General features: G+C 39.6%; 1 protein-coding gene across 5 annotated transcripts in view; it reads right to left on the reverse strand.

Moving 5' to 3' along the window:
- The window catches only part of LOC137323846 (diacylglycerol kinase beta-like), a 479,766-nt gene that overhangs the window by 203,392 nt on the left and 256,510 nt on the right, over positions 1–19,864 (reverse strand). For all 5 annotated transcript variants that reach the window (XR_010963457.1, XM_067987851.1, XM_067987849.1 and 2 more), the window contains 2 exons: positions 11,402–11,500; positions 8,051–8,167 (listed from right to left, as the gene is read on the reverse strand). Coding sequence is in view for 4 of the 5 variants with exons in the window: in XM_067987851.1 (XP_067843952.1) it covers positions 8,051–8,167; positions 11,402–11,500 (216 nt within the window). In the remaining variant the exon portion in view is untranslated. The remainder of the gene's footprint in view (positions 1–8,050; positions 8,168–11,401; positions 11,501–19,864) is intronic.

Genomic DNA, 19,864 nt, shown 5'->3' on the forward strand with positions numbered 1-19,864 from the left:
AGCCTCTTCTTTTAATCTAATACTATCCTTAATTTCTCTAGTTAGCCACAATTGGATTATTTTTCCCGTGGAGTTTTTATTTCTCAAGGGAATGTATATTTGTTGAGAATTATGAATTATTTCTTTAAATGTTCACCATTGCTTATCTACCGTCATATCTTCTAATCTAATTTCTCAATCTACCTTAGCCAACTTGTCCCTCATACCTATGTGATTGGCTTTGTTTAAATTTAAGACCCTAGTTTCGGACTTAACTACATCGCTCTCAAACTCAATATGAAATTCTATCATATTATGAACACTCTTCCCCAGAGGATCCGTAACTATAAGATTACTAATTAACCCCGTCTCATTATACAATACTAGATCTAAAATAGCCTGTTCCCTAGTTAGTTCCTCGACATATTGTTCCAGGAATCTGTCTCGAATACATTTCGTGAACTTGTCCACCAAACTACTTTTGCCAGTTTGGTTTGCCCAGTCTATATGAAGATTAAAGTCCCTCATGATTATTACATTACCCTAGTTACATGCTCCTCTAATTTCCTGATTTATACTCTGTCCAACACTATAATCACTGTTAGGGGGCAGTATTGGTTAAGGGAGCAATGTTGGCCAGGATACTGGAAGAGTTCTCCACTCTTCTTTGAATAATTCTTTATCATGCACCAAAACCACCAGAACAGGCAGATGGAGCCTCTGAAGAACGGCACCTTTGACAATGCAGCATTCTCTCATAACTACATTGGAGCCAGCCCAGATGAAATCCTGGAATGAGGCTTGAAGCCACAATCTTCGGACTAAGTGGGGAGAGTGCTTCTATCTGAGCCAAGCTGGCAACAAACTTGTTGTTGGGATTGACAAGAAACACAATCAGGAAAAGTGGAATGAGCCATTGGTTCTATGAGTGAAACATGCATAATTAACCTGTGGTAAAGTCATGAGTGGCTTATGAACATTTTATAAGTGGAACATGGATGAACAACTTTTGCATCCTTCTAATAGCTGGAATCTCTACTAAGTGCATGAGTAAACTGTATTACAAGTGGAATAAACTCAGTATACTACATTCCCCCTTATGTATTACACAATACAAGTAAAAATATAAACAAATTATGACATTTATTTCAAATAGACTTTTATTATACAACCGTAAGTAACAAGTTAATTACCCAAATGTTCTGATAATTTGATGCAACTGAATAAAAAATAATCAAATTCACTATTGTGAATCATCCATTCTGAGGCCTCAGGTGTATGCTAATAGCATTCACCCAAGACATATATAGAATATTGTTACAACTATTTTTTCAGGCATGAAAAAGACTTCTAAATATAAATGGCTCATGAAAGTTTTTTTTGTAAACTGTTGTCACTGGTTTGCCAGGATATATTTAATAACCGTATAATTATGCATTTGTACTGCACGACCGCATATGAAGCACAGTCAATGTTGCTGCCCCATTTATAATTGGTACATGAATTTATTGTACTGGACCTCTAACATAGAGATGTTGTTTACACTGTGCACATGCATATACTGTACAGCCATTACAGGTACATTTTTCTTGAAAATGAATAAAAATACATGATAATTTTTAAATGCATTTTTTAACCTTTTTTTTTGAGCTAAACACGTTGTTATCATTCGAGGACAGAAGTAAAGGCCTATAGCAGCACAAGCCATATTTCCCCCAAGGACATAAATGAAATGTTACTTGATAATTTCCTTTACACCAACCATTTCACTGATAATGAATGGAGCATATTTCATAGTATCATAGTATATCATAGTGGGTACAGAACAGGAGAAGGCCATTCGGTCCATTATACCTGTGCCAGCTCTTTGAAAGAGCTATCCAATTAGTCCCATTCCTCTGCTCTTTCCCGTAGCCCAGTAAATTTTTTCCCTTCAAGTATTTATCCAATTCCCTTTTGAAAGTTACTATTGAATCTGCTTCTGCCACCCTTTCAGGCAGTGCATTCCAAATCATTACAACTCGCTGCGTAAAAAAATGTTTCCTCATGTCTCCTCTGGCTCTTTTGCCGATTACCTTAAATCTGTGTCCTCTGGTTACCGACTCTTCTGCCACTGAAAACAGTTTCACCTTATAACCGTTCGTGATCTTGAACAACTCTATCAAATCGCCCCTTAAATTTCTCTGATTTAAGGAGAACAACCCCAGCTTCTCCAGTCTCTTCACATAACTGAAGTCCCTTATCCCTGGCACCATTCTAGTAATTCTCCTTTGCACCATCTCTAAGGCCTTGACATCGTTCCTAAAGTGTGGTGCCCAGAAATGAACACAATACTCCAGCTGAGGCCTAACCAGTGTTTTATAAAGGTTTATTATAACTTCCTTGCTTTTGTACTCTGTGCCTCTTTTTATAAATGTAAGGAATCTTACAACACCAGGTTATAGTCCAACAGTTTTATTTGAAAATCACAAGCTTTCGGAGGCTTTCTCCTTCGTCAGGTGAGTGTGGGATTCCATGAAGGTTACCGCATTTATAGTCAGAGAACAATGCCTGGTGATTACAGATAATCTTTCCAACTGCCCGTTGTCAAGGCAATCGGACAGAGAGAAATTACATACAGGACTACTGAATATACAAACGGTCCGAACCCAAAGACAGAGAGAGAGAGCGAGAGAGAAACATCCGAAAGGAAGAGAAAGAGAGAGAATGACCAGTTGTATTAAAAACAGATAACTCTTTTTTCGCTGGTGGGGTTACGTGTAGCATGACATGAACCCAAGATCCCGGTTGAGGCCGTCCTCATGGGTGCGGAACTTGGCTATCAATTTCTGCTCGACGATTTTGCGTTGTCGTGTGTCTCGAAGGCCGCCTTGGAGAACGCTTACCCGAATCTTTGGGTAAGCGTTCTCCAAGGCGGCCTTCGAGACACACGACAACGCAAAATCGTCGAGCAGAAATTGATAGCCAAGTTCCGCACCCATGAGGACGGCCTCAACCGGGATCTTGGGTTCATGTCATGCTACACGTAACCCCACCAGCGAACAAATGTTATCTGTTTTTAATACAACTGGTCATTCTCTCTCTTTCTCTTCCTTTCGGATGTTTCTCTCTCGCTCTCTCTCTCTGTCTTTGGGTTCGGACCGTTTGTATATTCAGTAGTCCTGTATATAATTTCTCTCTGTCCGATTGCCTTGACAACGGGCAGTTGGAAAGATTATCTGTAATCACCAGGCATTGTTCTCTGACTATATATGCGGTAACCTTCATGGAATCCCACACTCACCTGACGAAGGAGAAAGCCTCCGAAAGCTTGTGATTTTCAAATAAAACTGTTGGACTATAACCTGGTGTTGTAAGATTCCTTACATTTGTCCACCCCTGTCCATCACCGGCATCTCCACATCTTTTTATAAAGCCAAGGATCCCGTATGCTTTTTTTAATAGCCTTCTCAACTTATCCTGTCACTGTCAAAGATTTGCGTCTGTGCACCCCCGGGTCTTTCTGTTCCTGCACCCCCTTTAAAATTGTATCATTTAGATTATGTTGCCTCTCCTCATTCCTCCTACCAAAATGCATGACTTCACACTTCTCTGCGTTAAATTTCAACTGCCACATATCTGCCCATTTCACCTGTCTGTCTATGTCCTCCTGAAGTCTGTTACTATCCTCCACATTGTTTACTACATTTCTGAGTTTCATGTCATCTGCAAATTTTCAAATTATATCCTCTATACCCAAGTCCAGGTCATTAATATATATCAAAAAGAGCAGTGGTCCCAATACTGAACCTGGGGAACACCACTGCATCCTTCCCTCCAGTCTGAAAAACAACCTCTCTGCTTTCTGCCCCTAGCCAATTTTGTATCCATGCTGCCACTGTCCCTGTCCCTGTAATCCCATGGGCTTTAATTTTGCTAACAAGTCTATTATGTAGTATTTTATCAAATGCCTTTTGAAAGTCCATATACACAATGTCAACCACACTACTCTCATCAACACTCTCTGTTACTTCAACAAAGAACTCGATCAAGTTAGTCAAACATGATTTTCCTTTAACAAATCCATGCTGACTTTCATTTATTAGTCCATACTTTTCTTAGTGCCATTTAATTTTGTCCCAGATTATTGTCTCTAAAAGTTTCCCTACCACCGACGTTAGGCTGACTGGCCTATAATTGCTGGGTTCATCACTCTCCTCTTTTTTGAACAGGGGTGTAAACATTTGCAATCCTCCAGCACCATCCCCATATCTAAGATGGATTGGAAGATTGTGGCCAGAGCCTTCGCAATTTCCACCCTTATTTCCCTCAGTAACCTAGGATGCATTCCATCTGGATCGGGTGACTTTTCTACTTTGAGCACTCCAATCATTTTAGTACCTGCTCTTTGTCTATTTTTATCCTATCCAATATCGCTACTACCTCCTCCTTTACTGCTACAATGACAGCATCCTCTTCTCTAGTGAGGACGGATGCAAAGTATTCATTTAGTGCCTCAGCCATGACTCTGCCTCCACAAGAAGATCTCCTTTGTCTACTCTTTTACTATTTATATGTTTATAAAAGACTTTTGGGTTCTGTTTTATGTTAGCTGCTAATCTATTCTCATATTCTCTCTTTGCCCCTTTTATTCCCATTTTTGGATCTCCTCTGTACTTTCTATATTTAGCTTGGTTCTCTACTGTATTATGAACCTTACATTTGTCATAAGCCTCCTTTTACTGTTTCACTTTAATCTCTATATCTTTAGTCATCCAGGGAGCTCTAGCTTTGGATGCCCTTCCTTTCTCCCTCATAGGGATGTGTCTATTCTGTACCCAAACCAACTCATCCTTGAAGGCCTCCCGTTGTTCAATCACTGTTTTGCCTCCCAATTTTTGATTCCAAGCCACCTGGGCAAGATCCCTTTTTAACTCACTGAAATTTGCCCTCCTCCAGTTAAGCATTTTCACATTTGATTGCTCCTTGCCCTTTTCCATAACTATTCTAAACCTGTTCCCCAAATGCTCCCCCACTGAAACGTGCTTGACCTGCCTCACTTCATTCCCCAGAACTAGATTCAGTACTGCTTCTTTCCTGGTTGGGCTGGAAACATACTGTTCCAGAAAGTTCTCGAACACATTTCCTGAATTCCTCCCCCTCTTTGCCCTTTACACTGTTACTATCTCAGTCTATATTGGGATAACTGAAGTCCTCCATTATCACTACTCTTATAGTTCTTGCATCTTTCTATATTTTGCCTGCAAATTTGCTCCTCTATCTCCTTCCCACTATTTGGCATGCTATAGTAGATACTCAGTAGTGTAACAGCTCCTCTATTATTCCTTAATTCTAACCAAATAGATTCTGTTTTTGACCCCTCAACTACATCATCTCTTTCCAGTACTTACAATAGTTTCTTTGATCAATACTGCCAACCCCCTCCTTTCTTTCCTTCCCTACCTTTCAGCCAAGAATATTAAGTACCCAATCCTCCCCTTTTTTGAGCCAGGTCTCTGTTAGTGTTACTATATCATAGACCCATGTATTGACTTGAGCCTGCAGCTCACCAACCTTATTTACCATGCTACGTGCATTTACTATTGCCATACTCACTAGCGCGGGCACTGGGAGTAATCCAGAGATTACTACCTTTGAGGTCCTGCTTTTTAACTTCCTCCCTAGTTCCTGAAACTCTGACCGTAGGACCTCGGCCTTTTTCCTTCCTAGGTCATTGGTTCCCACTTGGACCACAACTTCTAGCTGCCCCCCTTCCCCCCTCAAAATGTTCTGCATCCTCTCAGTGATGTCCTTTACCCTGGCACCAGGCAGGCAACTCATGCGGGACTCACGTCGGCAGTTGCAGAAACTCCTGTCTATCCCCCGACTATCGAATCCCCTCTAACAACTGCATTTCTTTTGCCTCCCTGTGCAGCCGAGTCTCCCATGGTGCCATGGATCAGCTCCTGATTGCACTCCCCCGAGGTGTCAACACCCTCACTGGTATTCAACACTGAATACAGGTTTGTGAGTGCCACACTCCCAGGGGACTCCTGCACTGCCTGTTCCTCCAAGTTTGTCTGGTGGTCATCCACTCCCTCTCCGCTTGAACTTTCTGTAGCTGCGGAGTGACCACCTCCTGAAACGTGCTATCCACGAAATTCTCAGCTTCCCGTATGCACTGTAGTGACGCCAGTCACCCCTCAAGCTCAGAAACTCAGCTCAAGCTCGAGCAGTTGGTGACACGTCCTGAACATGTGGATTTCCAGGACACATGAAGTGTTCTGGAGTTCCCACATGGCAGAGGATGTGCATGCAATGGGCCCCAGCTGTCCTGTCATGTTAGCTAACAGCTATTTAAACTGTTTGTTTAGCTTTAAGGTGCTTTACTGTTCATCTGGCACTAAAACACTAGCCACTAAAAAACACTAACCCGCCACTAAAAACTAGTCAATGAACTGAATACTTACTGATTTACACTCGGCGCTCCTCCTTGCCTTGTTTTGATTCCTCCGTGGCTCCCTTTATGGTCCACTCAGTCTAGTCTATAGTTCTTTGGTTTAAATCACTTAGCACCTCCTTCTCCCTCTGCATCTAATTCCCAAACTCACCAAATTCCCAGCTGAATGTTCACACTCTGTTTTTCCCAACTTCTGTGCTTTCTGACACACCCTAGTTACAATTGGTTAGTCAACTTCCAGCCACAACAATTAACACCTAGTCAGGAAACTACTTACAGCTGATTGTCTGTTAACTACTAACTGCCACTGTTTGCAGCGCTGACTTGCAGCTTTTTAAAAGTTATTAAACTAAGTTAAATTTCAGTTTAAAATAAAACACACTACTTACCAGTGAATTCCCACATTCACCAAATTCCCAATTGAAAGTCCTCACTCTGTTAATACTTCACTTCATTGGAGGTTCACTCTGTCTTTCCTGATCTCTGTGCTCAAGCTCTCAAGCATACAAGTTGAATTCTATTTATGGTACTTGTATTATATTACTATATTATTATATTTGTCTATTACTACTGACAGAAAACCTCCCCATACTTGTGACTGAGGTAGCAACAAAAGTGAATATATTAAAAAAATTGCAATTCCTGTTCACAAATCTTACTCCTTTCTTCACAATTTTTGGTCATGCTTTTCTGTCAACATTTACCATTGTAAATTATGTCAATATTGCCCATTCAATTTTGCTGTCAGTGGTTACGATGGGACAGGTTAGATGGACTAGCTGGTTTTTTCCTGTCCCTTTTCATATATTTCTATATTGTTGAAGGCTCTGGCCACTAGGTGGCTCTGTGGAGTGCGTTTCCAAAGTTTCTCTCAACTCAATCTCAAACAAAATGGGCCAGAATATAGATGAGGAAGAGGAAGGAACTAGGAAACATCCTTTGGGGACTTCAGAGGTAATGGTGTGGGGGCAGAAAAAGAAAACCATTGCTGGAGATGTTCTGGCTATGATCAGTAAGAGTGGAATCAAGAGCAGGTAGTCCCACTGAGCTGGACAACAGAGAAGAAGTGTTGGATGAGGATGGTGTGATCCATCATGTCAAAGGCTGCAGAGAGGCCGTGTAGAATGAAGATGGATAATGCACTACAGACAGAGAGGATGTAATTTGTGACGTTGGTTAGGATTGTTTCGGTGCTGTAGCAGAGTTGGTTTACTGGGTAAAGGGACTGATCCCTGGTTTGTGCTGAGCCTAAGTGACTCCTCTGGCAGCTTTGCTTATCCTCTTAATAACAGGCAGGTAATATGCAAAAATCGGCACGGCAAACCAGTCTATTTTTAAGCCTCCGTAGCAGAACCCAGTCCGACCTTCACCAGAGGTCACAGAAACGTGAAGATGGTATTATTCAACAGAAAGTTTTTCAACTGCAGAGTTATTCAACTGTATACACCATCACACCCAACTGTGGTATATGACATAAATTTTCAGTCAACTCCATAGATTACAGTTATTCTTCAGTTTGATCTCCAAAGAAATTGAAAGTCAGTCATATGCAATTAAATGAATCCTTCCTATTTAATGTTAATAAATGGGGATTATTATTGATAGTTAAACATTTTGATCTTCTCAGCATACCTGTAGTCCTTGACCATCCACTGTTGTCGTATTATATTTGAATGCCTGATTGTTATCATCCGAACTTGTGGTTGTTGGTGAATCGCTTTCAGCCTTTTTCTGATTAGGCTGTCTATCCTTTAAAACAGAAAACCAACCAAAGCAATTAAGCAAATCTGGTACTGGCTTCTCTATATTTTGTTAGACACACCGGCCCAGAGGTCCTGGAACTTTTCGGCACAACTATGGCGTAAGAACGAGTTACACTGTATTTATCCATGGAAATTTGCAGGTAACTGATTCGTACCGATTTTATGTTTAAAGTTCGCTTCGCTCGAATTTCATCAATCGTTTGCGCCGCTTTTCAGATACGTCCGACAAAATTCTCTGCTGCTCAATAACATAGCCCCACCCTCCATGCAAAAGACCAGCTCACACGAGTTTTCTGCATTTACTTGAATAATAAGAACATAAGAAAGAAATAGAAGCAGGAGAAGGCCGCACGGCCCCTCAAGCCTGCTCTGCCATTCAATAAGATCACGGCTGATCTTTGACCTCAACTCCACTTCCCCGCCCGATCCCCGTATTCCTTGATTCCTCTACAGTCCAAAAATCTATCCATCTCAGCCTTGAATATATTCAACGACTCAGCATCCACAGCCCTCTGGGGTAGAGAATTCCAAAGATTCACAACCCTCTGTGTGAAGAAATTCCTCCTCATCTCAGTCTTGAATGGCCGACCCCGTATCCTGCGATTATGTCCCCTAATTCTAGACTCTCTAGCCAGGGGAAACAATGTCTCAGCAACTACCCTGTCAAGCCCCCTCATAATCTTATATGTTTCAATGAGATCACCACTCATTCTTCTAAACTCCAGAGACTGTAGGCCCATTCTACTCAACCGCTCTTCATAGGACAACCCTCTCATCCCAGGAATTAATCTAGTGAACCTTCATTGCACCGCCTCTATTGCAAGTATATCCCTTCTTAGATAAGGAGACCTAAACCATAAGCAATACTCCAAGTGAGGTCTCACCAAAGCCCTGTACAACCGTGGTAAAATTTCCTTACTCTTATACTCCAACCCTCTTGCAATAAAGGCAAATGTACCATTTGCTTTCCTAATTGCCTGCTGTACCTACATACTAACTTTTTGTGTTTCTTGTATGAGGACATCCAAGTCTCTCTGAACACCAACATTTAATAGTTTCTCACCATTTAAAAAATATTCTGTTTTTCTATCCTTCCTCACATTTCCCCACATTATACTCCATCTGCCACCTTCTTGCCCACCTGTCTATATCCTTTTTGCAGACTCTTTGTGCCCTCCTCACAGCTTACTTTCCCACCTAGCTTTATATCGTCAACAATCTTGGATACATGACACTCAGTTGCTTCATCTAAGTCATTAATATAGATTGTAAATAGCTGAGGCCCAAGCATCGATCCTTGCAGCACCTCACTAATTACAGTCTGCTAACCTGAGAATGACCCATTTATCGCTACTCTCTGTTTTCTGTCGTTTAACCAATCCTCTATCCATGCTAATATATTACCCCCAACCCCATGAGCCCTTACCTTGTGTAACAACCTTTTATGCGGCACCTCACCGAATGCCTTTTGAAAATCCAAATATACTACATCCACTGGTTCTCCTTTATCTACCCTGCTAGTTACATCCTCAAAAAATTCTAATAAATTTGTCAAACACGATTTCCCTTTCATAAAACCATGTTGACTCTGCCTAATCATATTATGATTTTCTAAGTGTCGTTACCACTTCCTTAATAATGAATTCCAGAATTTTCCCCACGACCAATGTCAGGCTAACTGACCTGTAGTTCCCTGTTTTCTCTCTCCCTCCCTTCTTGAATAGCGGGGTAACATTTGCTACCTTCCAATCCACTGGGACCGTTCCAGAATAATACGCTGTCGTAGATCTACACCCAAACATTTAGACGCAGCACAACTCAAAATCATCCGATATCGGTGTAACTGAGATTTCTGGAGTTTGATGATGGTTTTCAAGGCGATTTAAAAAAAAATTTTTACTTGACCTGCACTATACTCAACCAAACTGCTGTCAGTCTCGGTGCACCCAATATTTTTCAGAATGCTGCCTCTGCCCCCTTACGTGTTCAGAAGAACTAAGCAGCTGGAATGGCCTTCCCAACGGGAATTCCCCTGTTCTGCATACTAATGGAAGAGAAAGTGGAGCAGCAGAGACAAGAGGCTCAAGAGTGAGGCGCCTTGGCAGAACACAGCAGCCCACTCGCTATCACCCCTATCAATTGCGCTGTATTTGCACTTGTAGTACACCGGTTTTTATGTTCCGGTGTAGGCAAATGAGCTCCACAGGAAATGTCGGAAAGATTAGCACAGAAACTGGCGTAAAATTGGGCCTAATTTCTGCCTCAGTGCAATCCAGGAAATTCGGGGCCATTGTACTCTTAAGGTTATTAGATAGATATTTGATCAGTAAGTTCAGATTTTATTCACTTGATTTCATAATATCTTCACCATTATGCTTCCATTTTCTAATCAGCTTACTTGTAGGTTGGCCCTTACAGCTGGGGCAGAAAGTAGGGGAGCCGGATTCCTATGTCACTCCACTGGTTGACCAGCAGGACAAGTACATTCATGAGACAAGACAGATGGAGGAAGCATTAAATCTCTCAACATAAATGGACTGTATATAAAAAAACTGGCGATTACTAATAAATCTGATCATATTTGAAATCAGCAGGTTACGGTAGGCAATTAATGAATTCAATCCTAACCCAATATTGGTATCAGCTTTGTAACTATACAATCCTCTTATTACTCCAGAATCTAGCCATAAAAATACAAAATTGATTATTTTGTAAACTAATGTTTTGCTTTATCACACACCAATAGAAAAATCCTAAGTACTCAAACTTGCTCATAGTATTTACATTTTAATAGTAATTTTTCTGCAAGAAAACAATTATTCACAGTATCCAAACTGTACCTGCACTTGAAATAAAATAAACCTGAAGAAATTAGGAACCATTTTAAAAGCAATAAATGGTGACTAATTTAATTATTTACTTCTAACAATACTTGAAGTATTAACAAGACAGAAATGAGAAAAAGATCAACGTGTTTGGTCATTCAGGATTTCCAGGCTATTGTTATCTTCCTCTTGTTTCTGCACCTGTATGCTTTTACTCCCTGTTGAATCAAGAGTTGGTCTATTGCTTTTTGAATATTTCAATCAAGTCAACATTTATTATATGTGAGAATGCCAGGAGTGGAATACAAGAAACAGAGGAAGTTAGAAAGTAAAGCAAAATTAAACTTGAAACATTCAGGCACTATACAAGAAATTCTAAACTGTTGAAGTCTTACCAGAACTACGGGACATATGTAGCAGGGAAGTAAAATGTGGTCTTTTAGTTGGCCACCATCACATTCAGGTTTGATATGTGAGACACATTTGTTGTGAAGCTGCAATAAAAAAAATACAAGCAATAAGTAACTCAAGCTAGATATTACTAACAGCTACAAATAAATATAATGATCAACGATGGAGGGTAATACAGCAAAATATATTCTAAAGTAGTTCACAGGAGACAAGAATCAAAGCTCAGGGAACGCATATTGATATGTCCTGATTAAAACAATAATGTGTACTTTTTTCAAACAATATTTAAATTGAAAATATTGCAATCATAATGATCACAGCAAAAGACAAGGAGTGAAAGTACATTAAGTGCTCAGTGTGCAGATAGCTGAGGCCTGGAAGTAGGTTACCCACATGCCCTCTGAGCTGCAGAGGAAAATATAGCCTGGAGAAAAATAAAGGCATTTCATAGCATGAAAAATAAAAACAAGGATCAATACATAGATAAAAAGCTAAACTCAGGCTATGTTTGACACTTTAGCTTAGAAATGAAGGTCCTCCACATATAGTATCATAGGTACAGCACAGGAGGTGGCCATTCGGCCCATCATGCCAGTGCCGGCTCTTTGAAAGAACCATCCAATTAATCCCATTCTCCTGCTCTTTCCCCATAGCCATGTATGCTGGATCCTTTCAGGTAACACCGATGTATCTGTGAAGAAAGTCTCTATGCTCACAGTAGTCATTTGTGAAAATGCGGTAGATGTGTATGCGGATTTTCAAAAGGTGTTTTACAAGGTGCTGCACAGGAGGCTTGTGAATAAAATTAAGTTCCCTGGTATTATAGGAATTGGGGCAGCACGTATTGGAAATTGGTTGAAGGATAGAAAACTGAGAGTAGTGGTGAATGGATGTTTATTGGACTGATGGTACATAAACACTGGTATTCCTCAGGAGTCAGTTTGAGTCCATTGACTTTCTTTATTCATTTATAAAAGCTAATTATAGAGGGCACAACATCAACATTTGCAGACAACACTAAAATAGGGACTGTGATTAACTGTGAAAAGGACTGTTAGTGACTTCATGAAGACACAGATAGGCTAGTAGGTTGGACAGATGTCAACTGAAATGTAATGTAGAGAGATGTGAAGTGATACATTTTAGGAGGACAAATTAAGGCATGGACATATACATTAAATGATGGCTTGGAGTCAGTTTTTGTCTGACTACGCTTCTCTGAAGTGCCAATAGACATGGTAACACACCCCAGCAAGGAGTCAACATCTTCAAAAGAAGTGGAGAACATTTTCAAAAATGGAAAGGAAAAAAAAACACCACTTTGGACAAGGGGACTCTTCGTAAGATAACTGTTTTCCAGATTTCTTTTTTGATTCAGGATCAAAAGGTGGCACGTTCTTGAAAATCCAAGGAAGTTCTGAAATGCTTAAAATCAGACAAGCACCCTTCAGGTCAATACTTTAAATAGTTCTGCTCTTAGAAAACACATAAAATGTAATCTGTGGGTTGACAGCAAACTGCAAAGCTAGTGCTTGGAGTTTGGAAAAAATGATAAAAAGTACCTTCGACATCAGTTTGTCAGTTATTTGCACCACAGAAGCTTGATGCAGTAAATTCACTCTAACTACAAAAAACAAACACACTCTTGTGTGATTTAATTTACGTTTCCCCCCCTCTCCATCTGTCAATCAGAAGCACGTGAAGTGAAATGTGTGGTGTATGTTCTGATGTCCAGCTCCTGGAGGGTTTTCTGTGTTTCCTAGCATCCTCCATCCCATGGCGAAGTCTAAATTTTATGACTCTACTTAGTCCACGGGTCTAACAGAAATGATTGAAAGATAAAAAAATAACGGCCAAACAACTTGCATGAGTGAAGCCATAGGACGCTGATACTTTCCATCCTGGCTAGAGCTGTATCTGGCAATAATCTGTAAAATATTCTATTTTCACATATGGCATATTTCACAGAGACTGTGAGTATAACAGCTCGTAACTTCATTCATGCTCTGGTGGCTAGAGAAAGACAGAGCAATACCACCTTAAACGTGTTACTGATTAAAATTAGCGTGCTCTTGAGTCTGAGAAATGCAGCAGCAGATTGAAAGAGGCAATTTAGCATTCTAGTGGTGCAATAAAAAAATTTTTTCCACAGGACTAGCAGTACATGCAAAAAAAAATGAACAATTGCAAAATTAATTTGCTTTACCTCAGATGGGGACTGCAGGTTCATTTTTTGTGAATTAATAATTAAATTGCTGCAAATGATCAAGTACAAATAGGAGAGAGTTATTTGGTAATAAAATTATGGCACTTTAGAGAGCTCCTCACTGCTCCACAAGTTTTGGTTGAGCCTGTGAAACAAGAGATTCACATTAGGCTGGTTTGGACCATCAATGGGAATTTCAGTTTTTTAAAATTCATTCTCGGGATATGGGCGTCACTGGCAAGGCCAGCATTTAATGCCCGTCTCTAGTTGCCCTTGCGGTGGGCCTTCTTCTTGAACAGCTGCAATTGAAATGGTGAAGGTTTACTAAAAGCAATGAGTGCTTGTGACAACTGCGGACACGAGTCACCAACAAGTACTGGGTTTTCCTCTTCAATACCTTAGGGCACATTAACTGAATCAGAATAGTCACAGTTAGCTCCATGAGACCGGATTCAGTTAGACTGAAAATGACTTGATAACTTAAGTCGTTAAATTTACATTAACTCATGTAATTATGTACAGCAACTGTAAATACAAACAGAAAATGTTATATGTACTGATGCTATACCTCCACAGTACTTCAACAATTCCAAAACTAAATCCAGAGTCAATTAATGGGCAAAATCCTTCAATTGTCTAGGAGTCTAGGAAAATAGAATTGAGCTGGCCCATCTGGCAAGCTTCCATGTGCTGGCAGGAAAAAAGAAATTCTTGCGAGGTAGCAGCTATTAAAGGGCTGCTGTTTGCCAACAAAGGTCAAATCGTGACAGAAATGTTGACTAATCGTTCACAATGATACGCCGCATACGCTGCTACTTCTGACACCTATGGATTCTGCTGCAGCCCTATTTGGGGCTGAAGGCCACCCTCCAGTAAAAGCACAGGTGGAAGCTGCTTGGGAGGAAGGTCACCAACTAAGTTAATACAGTCACCCAAGTCCCTTGTAGCTGGCTCGAAATGAAGAAACTTGCTGGTATCATTATTAAGGTGAAGGTAACTGTACTCCTCAATTTTACTCACATTTCCGTGGAGCCCATCAAACATGGTATAAACCTAAGCTAATAACAGTCACACCCTCTGGAAGGTAAGATTTAAAGCACTGCACACACCATTGCTTTTTTTTTTGCATACACTATTCCATTGTGTCAAAGCTGCATGGTCCACTTTCCTTGAAGGCGGAGGTGGAAGCTAGCGCCCAGCAAACGAATGCTAAGGCATCCAGGCCGAGATGCTCCTTCGCTGTTAAGGTTTCTCAATGCTCAGTGGGGTAAGCAGCCATGGATATACGGAATAGCGTCTTCTCCTAAGAGTCATCCCCTTAGTGTTTCTTCTCCTTCAAATATTATGGGCACCGTGAATTGCTATACAATAAGGCATAATGATTGCTTCTTGGATAACTGTTTATGTGCATGATGAAGTATCTGTGGTCAGATACCACTTGAACAGTAATTGAGTGAACCCATAGACCATGGGGGTCGATATGAAGAACCTTGATACCCATATGAATGCTAACCACCACTCATTCCACTTCTCATAGGAATGCAATGAAAGCGGTACGCCCTTCTACAGGAAAAGTTTTGGAAGCATTGGGACTAAAGTGTTCTATGTGACTCCATCTGTGATCTGAATATTCAGATTGATTCTGCAGCAAGAAGTGTGACTGCAGACTGAACCCAGAGTGCATTTAGGAAACAGACCAGGAGTCTGCTTTGGAAGTTTACTGTGCATTTCCACATGGCGTGAAACACACAGATAAGATTGCATGTCATTCTTTTTGTGTGATAATGTGGGGAATTTCTGTTGGCTGAAGCTTATTTTTTGTGTAAACTGGGCACAACTAGAACCATATTGAGAAAAAAAATGAGAGCGACTATAAAAACTATATTGGGAGGATCCCTCTTTTGGATCCTTTAGATCATTACTGTTGAATTTTCCAATTGTTGAAATTCATCCATCCAAAGTATTGTTGATAATTCTTTTTAGAAAGATGGCAACAATGGCACAGCTGTCTTCTTTCTAATTTAAATATTTAAAAAAGATATGTGGGAATTAACTAAAACTGAATTCTGAGTGGGATTGATTGTTCTTACATTTGAAATTTTACCATATGTAGGCCAATGACACAACAAAGGGTTTCTTTAAATTAGTCACAGATGCCTATTGTTACAAAATACATTTTATTCAGAAAGTATTATCTATAACATGCTGTCAACAATTAGAGTTTAACTTTAAAAAAAATAATGTCTAGCATGGGCTCAGACACAGTGAACACACTAGGGATATGATAAGAGATGTACAGTAGGTGCACACTTCAAAGGGATTAATCCAAGATCACAAATACAAAAAACAAACTCTGGATCCTACATAATTAATGCTCTGGTGATTGCAGTTTCCATGAGCCACCCTTGGCACAAACAACAGAATCTATTTGACATCAATCGAATTACTAGGCAGCTCTTAGATCTACTTCTGCTGATATTTAACCCTTTCCCACTCAACTGCTAAAAACACTCACTCAATATGTTCTCAAGCATCCTTCTACAGTTGAAGAGATTTTCCTTTTTATTTCCCTTCTCAGCTTTATATAATTCCTTTTCTTCTTCTCTCTAAACCTCATGCTATGCAGCAATCTCCTGCAAAGAAGGTAACTGGATGATCTTCTCCTAGCCTTCTGAAAATGTTTCTTGCGAGCCAGTTGCTCAAGGGCATACAAGAGTGATTTCAATTTTTGATTTGCCCCCCTCACTATGGAGCAGCTGCCTTCTAACAGCTGTTTTAAAATTAGGAAATTGCCATGTGAAGGAACTGTGAACTTGTGTCTTACTAATCAAGGTACAAGGAATGGAGAACTGATCACATTATATTTTCTAAGTATCACTGTAAATCACATTAATTTTACATAAATATAAAGTTGATATTGATTATTAAAACTACATTTTGGGAGTGGGCGGCTGAAGTGGGTTATCACACCGTACATTCATCCCTGGAACTTGTCTTTAATCTAGACCAAACTAAGAGGTGTGTTCTCTCTGCAAGGGTTCCACATGAACTGACTTTGGACAGCCTCAACCCAGTTACACCAGTGACCTGGAATCTACTTCATAAAACTGCCCAGAATTTAGCGCAATGTTGAGGCAGAGATTTGCTCTGCTTTTAATAATGGTATATCAACCTGGGAGTGTGAGATGCTTGCACTGGGTGCTGAGTGAAATGTATGTTATCCCGAGCACTGACATTTCTCAGCTTGATGAGTGCAAACATGGACATTTCTTTTAAATGCATGTTCTTCAGTCTCTTCTGTACGGCCATGAAAACACCCATTGTTGGAGGCAGAACTCAAGATAACGTACTCTGGTGACATTTGCTGAGTTGATTCCCAGAAAGGTGGTGTGTTACCCACCATTGCTACCACTGCATTTTATCATTTTCAAGTTAAATCAAATGGGAGCACTCCTTGTTGAGTTTTTGAGAACAGCAGTAAAAATTAATGAGATTAAAGTATATCTTAAGTGTGATGACAATGGATATTCTTCTATGCATGAAAAATGCATTGTCATTGGTACGTGGTGTAAGGAGATTTAGAAAGAGGAAGTACATGTGTTAACATTTGCAGGGAAATAAAGAGAGAAAAAAAGTCAATAAAGACATAGTGGGAATCCTACATAAATTCCAGTGCATAGTTTTGTTACAAAATAGGGTCATTGATAACCTTGAGCTACCCCAAAATCTACAGCCCTAGGCCATAAGAGGCATGGCTCATTTCTGGGGAATTTGGTATAACTGTTAAAATGGAAAGTGTTTAAAAAATCCAAACTAACAGTAAACTAAAAAGCCCTATTATCAGAAATTTAAGTACATTGTCAATATCATCTCACTGAATGCTGAAAAGTTGTGTTCGTCAAGGTGGAATGGCAACTTTTTTTTTAAGACCATACAGAATTTTGGGTTTGGGGCATGGAAAGAAAGTAAAAAGTAAGAGGAAGGAAAAATAATATATGTTCCCTACATTACAATAGCGACTACACTTCAAAAAGGTACTTTCATTAGCTTTGAAGTGCTTTGGGACATGCTGAGGTCATGAAAGGTGCTATATAAATAAGAGTTCTTTTTTTCTTTTATATTAACGTCATTTTTATGCTACAACCAATGACATATCAGCAGCTCTATTTTCACAGCAGTTCAAGTGGCCGCCATGTTTTCTCTGGTTGCTTGTAAAGTTAGGTAAAGCAAAGTTCCACTAAATGTACTCAAACGTGTGCACAGATTGTCCTCCCATTTCCAATGTGTTTCTTCCCATTCATTCTAGGAGGAGCGACTGTTGCTTTAATGATAACTAAAGAAAGTCAGTGACTGGTGCAGCTGCATTAGTGGTAACAGGACAGCAAGCTTTGAGTATAGCTCAGACAGCCCATTCACCAGCAGGCACACCCACACTTATGCTTCTGGAGTGAGGTAATGCGTTGGATACATGTCTGATTTACAAATGAAAATTTCATATTTAGGTTTGCCCAAAGTTGACAGCTCTGGGGAGGGGGGTTTTCCCTCATATAATATTAGAAATTCCTAACTATGTGTGAAATTGAAGAAATTAGAAAAAAATATATACTTTTGCAATCACACTGAAAATATGAGTGAAAATATCCAAGTCTGAGATGTAAAAAAAATCTTTCTGGCAGACCTAATTATATGTTCAGCAATTTAGATTTCTTCAAAAAAAACTTGTAATATTTGATTGTGTGAACATTTTAGATGGACTACTCCATTACTTGATCAGCACACAATCCCGTTAAAATACATTTCTAACACTGCCAATAGTCATGAGGAATCAGCTGTACATTAAAATATAAACAGACATACCATGAAATCCAAAAATTACTTATACTTGAGTGCACCACTTGTGAAATATGCATTTGTATTTATTTGCGGGATCTCCTTGGATTTCTATGCTGCTCTGTGAGACATCTCACACATTGCACAATAGCCTTCGAAGTCACAAAGGTCACGGGTATTAAAGTAATTTATGTCAACTTGATATGAACTGATAATTACATAGCACATGTGATTTTAGTACCTCAGAAGTGTTATTCATTGTATTAACTCTGACAGAGATAGAGAGGTCCTGATGTTTATAAAGCATTAGTGTTGCTTGGCTTTGACACTTAAAATTGTGCTGTGCAATGTTAGTAACAAACAGATTAACACACGGATAACCTGGGGATCCGTGGTTTAATATGAGTTGTTCATTTCATAAAATGCATCAATTTTATGTTAAAATACTTTGAGAATTCAAATGTTTAAAAATAAAAAATAAAATCTTCTTTTCTCTATCTGGGCAAAGTTTTAAATTCAGAAATCTGGGTAAAGGCCTTAGACCCACAAGACAACACATTGACAAGGCTGGAAACAGTATTTAGGACATAAGGTGCAGTTTTTGTCCTCATGACTTAGGCCTGTCTTGAGTTAATGATGTCAGTAGGTGCATCAATTAGAGTGCAATAGTTGACCTTAGCAATACTGTGCTACAGTGCACAAAAATTCAGCTGAGTTCCCCTCCCAGCCTCTCGTGTGGTTTCCTGCAGTTCAGTGGCCCTACAGCACCTCAGGTTTGTGTAGTTACGACCCCTGCTTTGCATAATTTGATTTCACCAGAGGGAGAACCTACTCAGAGGACTTGGCAATAAAGTGATGTTTACATATTCCTTCTCCTTTTAAGATCCCACTCCTCCTATTACTATAGTCTTAAAAAAAAGCCTTCAGAGCCTCACTGGAGAGAGCTTCACAGATGAATTATATTACTTTACTGTTAGAAAGATTTGCAGTCGAAGCACCATAATGGCAACACCTTGGGGGATAATGAAAATTGACAGGTAATTGAGATAGGATTCTGTATAAAATTAATTTCAGCAACATAAGGCAGAATTGTACATTGAAATGTCATAGTTCTACTGTACGCCAACACCATGACATCAGGCACCAAATTACCTATTTTTAACATGATATGCAGCATAAGTTACAATGGTTAATATTTGTTTCTTTTATTTTCTCCCTTTCTTGGAAGTTGCAGCATTAACTGAATATACAAATCACTTATTTTGCTCCTCTCCCTTCATTTTAAAAGAAACTGATCTTCATCCACAGGATTTTGTACCTGAAAAATATTAAGAAGGTGAACTATGACAATCACAAAGAACAAATATTTATTTCATGGTCATCACCTCTCCAGCCCCAGACTGTGCATTTC

Source organism: Heptranchias perlo, chromosome 7 (genome assembly GCF_035084215.1).
Source record: "Heptranchias perlo isolate sHepPer1 chromosome 7, sHepPer1.hap1, whole genome shotgun sequence".
Classification (NCBI taxonomy): Eukaryota; Metazoa; Chordata; class Chondrichthyes; order Hexanchiformes; family Hexanchidae; genus Heptranchias; species Heptranchias perlo.